General features: G+C 47.3%; 1 protein-coding gene across 1 annotated transcript in view; it reads right to left on the bottom strand.

The window, feature by feature from the left end:
- CSUI_005926 (glycine cleavage t-protein (aminomethyl transferase) domain-containing protein) overlaps positions 1–7229 on the bottom strand; it is a gene marked incomplete at its 5' end in the record, with an annotated part of 9780 nt that extends 2551 nt beyond the window's left edge. The window contains 6 exons of the mRNA XM_068066092.1: positions 127–1294; positions 2274–2390; positions 3143–3484; positions 3771–3928; positions 4882–5026; positions 5605–7229. Coding sequence (XP_067921931.1) covers positions 127–1294; positions 2274–2390; positions 3143–3484; positions 3771–3928; positions 4882–5026; positions 5605–7229 — 3555 coding nt within the window. The remainder of the gene's footprint in view (positions 1–126; positions 1295–2273; positions 2391–3142; positions 3485–3770; positions 3929–4881; positions 5027–5604) is intronic.
- Positions 7230–7261: the final 32 nt, after the last annotated feature.

Genomic DNA, 7261 nt, shown 5'->3' with positions numbered 1-7261 from the left:
GTAGAAATGCCACGGAAAACGAACCCCCGCGCAACGACCATACAACAATGAGACCTCGTTTTAAAGTCGACCGCGTGGCCCGTCTATGATGTAGTTTGTGTAAGAGAGCTTCGAGCTTGTCTTTACCTGATTGTGTTTAGCGAATTCCCTTAGAACGAGACCTTGTGCTAGGCGACACTTGAAGTGAGGACTCCAGGAACAGGAAGTAATGACTCCGATGGGCCGCCTGTGAGGATTGGAGAGGATAATACATCCATGAAAAGGGAAGTAACTCCTTGACACATGATCGCTTGGCTTTTGTTTTCTCCCTGCTGAGAAGATACTTGATGGAGGGGGACGATCATCTCCACCAAGGGCATACAGAGACGTTGTCTCTCCTTCTTTCTCATTCACCCCGGGGATTCTTGGACGAGATCTCCATCCCTTAAGAGCTTCTCTCTGCTCTCCTGCCCAATACAAATCTTCTTCTTCTTCTTCATCTTCCCCGCTCTGTCTTTCATCTTCTTTTTCCTCTGGCGGATGTAGCCCAGTCGACTTCTTGCGACTGGGTGATTGTGTGTGACGGGTAAGAAAGGAGCTCAGTTTTTGCAGAGGGTATCTTGAATCATGATGAAGTCCTTTATCGAGATTGCTTATCTGCCGAGCCCCCCGTCTCCCCGTCTCGTCATTCAACCGCCGTAACCACAGACTCTGAGATTTCCTGCGTTTCATGCCCTCATAATGGGCCCAGAGATTGATAGCTCGCAATCTGTCTTCCTTTCCCGCAACAATCCCGACCCTCTGAATCTTTGAACCGAAAGCGACATGTCTCTGGATAGGCTGGTAGCACAATAGTAGCTGTCTACGTACCTTATATAAGGAAAGGAGACAACATAAGGAGGCATGAGCAAGGGTATGGTGAGTCTTGATATCTACTCCCATACGAGGAAGACCCGCTTCCATTCGGAGCATATCTAGCGCATACAGACATCCTATTGTAGGTCTATAGGTTGACAGATCAACAGAAGCGGGAGAGCGCATAGGAGACGTACACACGGAAGAAGACGAAGCAAGTGAACTACCGGAAACAGAAGGGCCCGGGGTATCCTCGAGGGTAACAGAGACATAACGGGAAGATGAAGAAGAAGAAGAAAAAGAAATAGATCCTTCTGAAAGAGATATGTCTTGAGTGAAATCTGTGAGTTGACAGGGAGATGAGGAAGGAGAGGCAGACGAAGAAGAGGAAGGAGAAGACGATAAGAAACGACCCGTAGAGCAAGATTCCTGAGGTAAAGGCCTGGTGTCCAAAAGCAACCTGCCAAAGAATGCGAGAAGCAGATTTCCACGATGGCCTAGATCTCTCAGTCAGATGTTCACAGGGTGTAACTAAGCACTACATGACTCTACAAACGACACAGAATGTGCACACCATAAACGTACAGAGTTGCGTTGGTACGAATGAGCGGGTAAGAGACAGCCATGAAAGAACAAAGCGAAAAGTGTCGGAGGGAAGCCTCATCGCTTCAAGAAAACAGGCGACTCCTTGTTTTAAAGAGAAAGGCCCTCCCGCCTCCCCCCTACTTTCAACACACACACCATGTGTTTCTGAAGCGAGCCCATGAAGGAGTTCGGCGGAAAGCAAGAAGATGTGACGACGCTTTTGGAACGACAAGAGATATACGAGAGAAACGAAGAGAAGGACTTCGGCGGGAAAAACAAAGGCACCCCTCTCTAAGCGTACAGGCGCGAATCTTCTGTGGGAAAGATAAGGATACTTGTACTTGACCGGCGTACATACACCTTGGCCTTGCCTCGGGCAGCGGACAAAGAAAAGACAGTTTAGCTACTCAATCGCCTTGACTCTTTTCTATGCTTCTCATATAAGATAGACGGCCACTCTCTCATGAAGTATACAGTATTAAGGTAGCTAGACACGGAGCTACAGAAGGACTGCGACTTAGGTGATTGTTTTGTATAGAAAGGTCTAGGTCTGGCTCTTGTATCTTTATCAATGCCTCGTCTTTCGATCACTGCTTCATACAAGAGAACACCTCGCCCCCTTAAGAATGAAGATTTCTTTGTTATCTAGATACGTATATAGGTGCACACGTCTGTAGATGGGATAGAACTCTCCTCTACAACTGCTTGTGTATGAGTACGGGGGGCTTGAAATGCTATAGATGTGTGTACAGATTTCCTGTATATACGCTTGATGAGCTACTGATTCTTCTGCAGCAAGACGGATCTCAAGAAAGGGGTACATGTGAGCCTTCCGAGCATGCAGATCAATTCACCTTAAGAAAGGTAAGGCTGCTTTAACAGACGGAAAAGCGATTTCGACACCATCCTCTCCTGTCGATCCAGCCCGTAAGCACGTCATCATATACTTCGAAGTCCTGGATGAAGAGTCCCTGTCAGTAGAGGACATATAGAAATAACAACGACGCCTTTCCCGTATATCAGCCGGCGACCCCCTCTCCACCCCTCACATGCGCTGTAGGTATCCGTATACACCAGTTATTTTTCTCGAGCTCTGAACGCTGTACGTTCTCCTTCGGTAGGGGGAGACGTCCAACAGAGGAGGCGACGCCAGCGCTGATATATGTCAACCAGGAACTGAGAGAAAGAACGTACGCCCCCTGTCTCTCATAAAGGAGAAGACGTCACTTCATTCAGCCGCACTAGAGCCGGGCGGGGCCCGAATGCATGCGTACACACCCTACACATGAGGAACAGACAGACACTAAGCAGGCCCTCGGCACGTTCTAAACTCTTACCTTTGTAAGCCAGTGAAGAGGTCGCCTTCTTGAAGAGAGCAAGATGCTCCAGTTTTCAGTCAGCCGCTCTTTCTCTCAAATCTCATTCGTTTTCCGAGGATTCTCACTGTTTAACATGATTCAGATATCTATATATGTATTACTATACCTAACAGTTTTAAAATTACTGATACAGACTAACAAAGACGTCACACCTCTCCTTCATTCTTCTTTTCATCTGAGACATCTATCTTGCTTCGATGATTTCAGTGAGTTCTTTCATTCAGCTAGCTCTACTTCATTCCCCTCTCAGACAAACCCAGCGCCCTCTCCCGCTTAGTATGGAGACAGAGTAACATGCTTCGGAAAAAGAAACAGGAAGCTCAGCTGAGCTACAGCTTTCTTACCTGCAAGAAGAGGGCCTTGAGGTATCAGAGGTACGAGATATACCTTGAGGATTTCCAACAGTGAGATGTAACTGAAAGCATGTCATATAATACATATCTAACATCTGCTGTATAGACATGGGTGCCCCCCAAGCACTTCTCAGCTCCCATGTCGGGCTCTGGCCTCTCAGAGACTTCTCTTCTTTCTCGTTCTCTTCTTTTGTACTTTCTTGTACACCTTCTTCAGCATTCTTGTATCTCGCCAGGCGTTCGCCAAGAAGCGGAAGAGCCAAGGGGCCTTGAAGAGACAGTACGCATGCAGCAAGGGGGGCTGGAGACAATTGTACCTCTAGCCCACATTGCCTGTAAGAGAACGAAAGAAGAACAGGCGGCAGAAGACCTTGGTTCTGCGTGGCTTTCTCGTGACTTGAGATCATTGACAACATAACAGAAGATAAGCGAGCAGCCTAGTAGTAGAAAATACTCTAGTAGGCAATCCTATCTCTTCAGCAATCCTCGTGATCTAGTTACAGGCGCAATTCAAAGCCAAGTGTACTCCATCACGAAGACGTCAGAAATGAGTCTACTTAGGTTGAAGGATATACAAGTCCTCTACATATAAGTAGAGAGTTTTATATGGATAGAGGACCTGCAATAGTTGATGAATTGGGCGACGTATTCAAAGCAGTGAGCGGGAGCTGCGCCCGATGTCCAGATCTCCACATGTCGGCTGAGCTTGGCGACAAAGCATTCATCGAGAATCAGACCGCGAGAGTCGAGGAGTGCCCCGTACTGCACATCTCCAGTCTGTTAGAAGTCCAGGGCATAGACAAAGAAAAGAAGACGTAACAAGAGAGAGACAAATAAGGAGAGAAACCAAGCACACAAGCTCTCTCCGCATGTATATAAAGACACACACGCATACAGATCTCTTTGAAAAGTCAATCCTTCACGAACATCAAAGACCGCCCTATATACGGCTAGCTGTTGCGTCAAGAAGGATGAGATCTACGAGAATTCAAAGACTCTCTAAGCAGGTAGATGCCCTAATGCGGCATACGGTATATCTATACACAGGGCTCTCTAGTAAAAGAAAAGGGGTAAGGCAGACGTCACGTCTATCCGGACTAAGTACAGAGAGAATGACCTTACATCACTGTTGTCCTCCTTCCATTAGAGAAGCAGGATGCCTCTCCAAGGGACAGCCCGCAATAAAGCACAGCTGAGAATAGAAGAACCTGACGGAAGTGAGACAGACTTTCTCGAGGAGAGGAGGACTGCGTAGCACTAGAGACAGTCAAACTCATCAGAAGCCATCATGCCTATCATATTCAGAACTCTATGGTACATAGACAACCATGAAAATCGAAGCCTCTCTCTCTCTATATACATATATATATATATATAGCTATGTATGAAATGAGCTCGTAAGCGTTGTTCCCAGGTGTACAGATGTGTACGTGGGAGCAGAAAGTTGTGGAGAGATATGGTGTCCGGGCCGGCTGACGGACGCAGGCACAACAGATAGGGGAATAGGACAAGTGAGACGTCTCCTATCGAAGAAGGATATGAGAAGAAGATTGAGCGGAAACAAGGCAGCGCTCAGAAGAAGAAGAACCCACAAGGACGGAGGAGACAGAAAAAGACATCGAGAGAGAGAGAGTTCATTCGAGGCATGAACTCTACCTTTCGCGTTCTTCTGCCGTACAGAAGTGAAGAGAGAGAAATGATGAAGATAACACTTGACTTGAGAGTCCTACCTTCATAGCTCTCTCAAGATCACAGGTGAGAATCATGTCTAAGACCTGATGCCGATCTTGGCCCTTCACGTACCACACTCGGCGGAAAGAGACATCAAAAAGTGCGCACTCTTTTCGCGTCGCTTCATACGCTGCTAAAGCTCCCCTGTACATACACACGTATAGAAAACAAACAGGACGAAGGTGAGAACACGAAACGAAAAGGAGAGAAGAAAGAAACAGACAAATCCACAGAGATGCATGCTTCTGATTCAATCTCCTCTGGGTCCTCAAGATTGGATGCCTTCTCTTTCATGCAGAAGCCCTCATCTCTACAGGGTATACTTTGTAAATCTTGGAGTTAGCGACTAGCGTAGAAAGTGGTCATCCCCCGCCCTTACTCTTTTCAGGAACATGAGGAGGTAAACGCGTCTACACAGGTACCCCGAATTAGAGAGGAATGTACACAGAGGGAGAAGGAAAGAAAGAAAGAAAGAATCCCGACTCATGCATACCTCGGCCCTTGTACGGTACTACATAGCTTTCTTCCTCAATTCTATTCTTCCTTCTCCGTATGAAAACTGAACTCCTCTTTCTCCTTCGCTTCTTTTCTTCAGACAACCGATCACTAGACGTCTCCACGCGTCATAATCTATCCCTTGAGTAAGACGCATCACCGTCGAAAGATAAGAAAAGAGAGAGAGAGACGGGTAAAAGATCTTCCTATCACCTTCACGTACGTACCGTTGGGTCTGCACAGGAAGAATACATCCATTGTAATTCTCGTAAACTGTTGCACCTCCTTCGGTTCTCCAAAACTCGATGAGAGATTCATGCTTCTTAACCTTCCGTGACATCTCGAAAGGATCATCCAAGCCGAAACTAACGTCTCCTACACCAGATTGCCTCTTTTCTTCTTCTTCTTCTTCTCTGTTCGTCATCTCCTTAGTCTTCGTATCAGGCCGTCTTCTTCTCTCTGAATCTGAATAAGATGAGAATCTCTCATGGTGATCTGGAGCGAGCTCATCGTTCTCCTCAGCGACGGCTCCTCTTTCGTTAACTTGCGAAAGCGAGGAGGACTGGACACCGGAAGAGAAATGCCCTTCATCATTGTTTATTTGGGGGGAGTCGGCTTTCTTTACATTTCTTTCTTTCTCCTGATTCAGATGAGCAGAAAGAGAGATAGTCGGACTTCGTTCTTCTTCTTCTTTTCCTCCTAATACTACGTCTTCTTCTTCTAGAGTGTTGCTTCTCTTACTCGACTGGAGAGATGAGGGAAAAGAGAGAGATGTCTCCTCATCTTCTTGTTTTCTCTCTCCTCTGTTTGATCGTGATGAGCTTCGTCCGTCTCGAAGATCTTTCTTAGTCTTGGAGAACTCAGAAGAACTCAGCTTCTCCGCTCCTTCTAAGCCAGCACATTGAGCCTTCCAGACAATATCGAACTCTCTTCTTCTTCCTCTCTCATCTTGCTGCTCTCTCTCTCCGACTTCCCCTCCAAGAAAGATCTCTCTCTCCAACTCGTCAACGTCCCCTTCAAACGGATGGTCTCTTGCTTCAAACTTCATTTCCCCTCGAAAGGGTTGCCCGGAAGGCATCGCCTCATCGGAGAAACTTCTTATTGACCAGTCGCCATCTCCTACCTCATTTGTCTTCTCTCCTCTATGGTCCTCTGCATGAGGCGCAACTTGGGCTTGTTCTCTTGGAGCACCTCGATAACGACGGCGACCGAGGGTTCTTGCAGGAGAAGAAAGAGGAGATGAAAGACTGGCGTAAAGCTCTTCGGTCCCGTCATCTCTCGGGAGACCAAGAGGAGAGGACTCCTTCTCTTGTGTCGGGTGTCGGGTTCCTTCAGAAGAAGGAGAGGAAGAGGCTTCACCCCTCAGAGCTTCTTCAAAGATATCGGACATGAGATCCATCTCTCTTTTCTCGGGTGGTGTATATACAGATGAATCGTTTGGCGTGCATGAAAGATTCTCTCCACACCCCGGAGAGGTCGGTGACGTCACGAGAGAAGAAGACTTGCAGACAGGGCGAGAGATATCAGATGTTGACATTCCTCTCGAAAGATAGATTGACTTGTCTTCTTCCCCAGAGAAGAGATGTACTGCCGTGCGCTTTCTCTCTTTCACTTCCAAGATGTTTNNTGCCGTGCGCTTTCTCTCTTTCACTTCCCTTCTCTCTTTCACGGTGTCTACTCCTCCCTGGTCATCCTCTTGTTCTTCTCTCTCGAATGGAGTACTCTCTCCTCTATAAGGGGAAGAAGTGCAAAGAGGGAGACAAGAAGCTGTCTCGTCTCTGCCATAGTCAAGATGGCAAGGCTCGTGACGGACAGAAGCATTCGGCTGACCGCACCCCGCGCTCGTAAGCACGTCTTTCCCAGGAGAAGAAGAAGAACAAGAGA

The sequence above is a fragment of the Cystoisospora suis genome, assembly GCF_002600585.1.
Source record: "Cystoisospora suis strain Wien I chromosome Unknown contig_2937, whole genome shotgun sequence".
In the NCBI taxonomy this organism is placed as follows: Eukaryota; Apicomplexa; class Conoidasida; order Eucoccidiorida; family Sarcocystidae; genus Cystoisospora; species Cystoisospora suis.
This window is presented reverse-complemented; position numbering and strand designations above follow the sequence as displayed.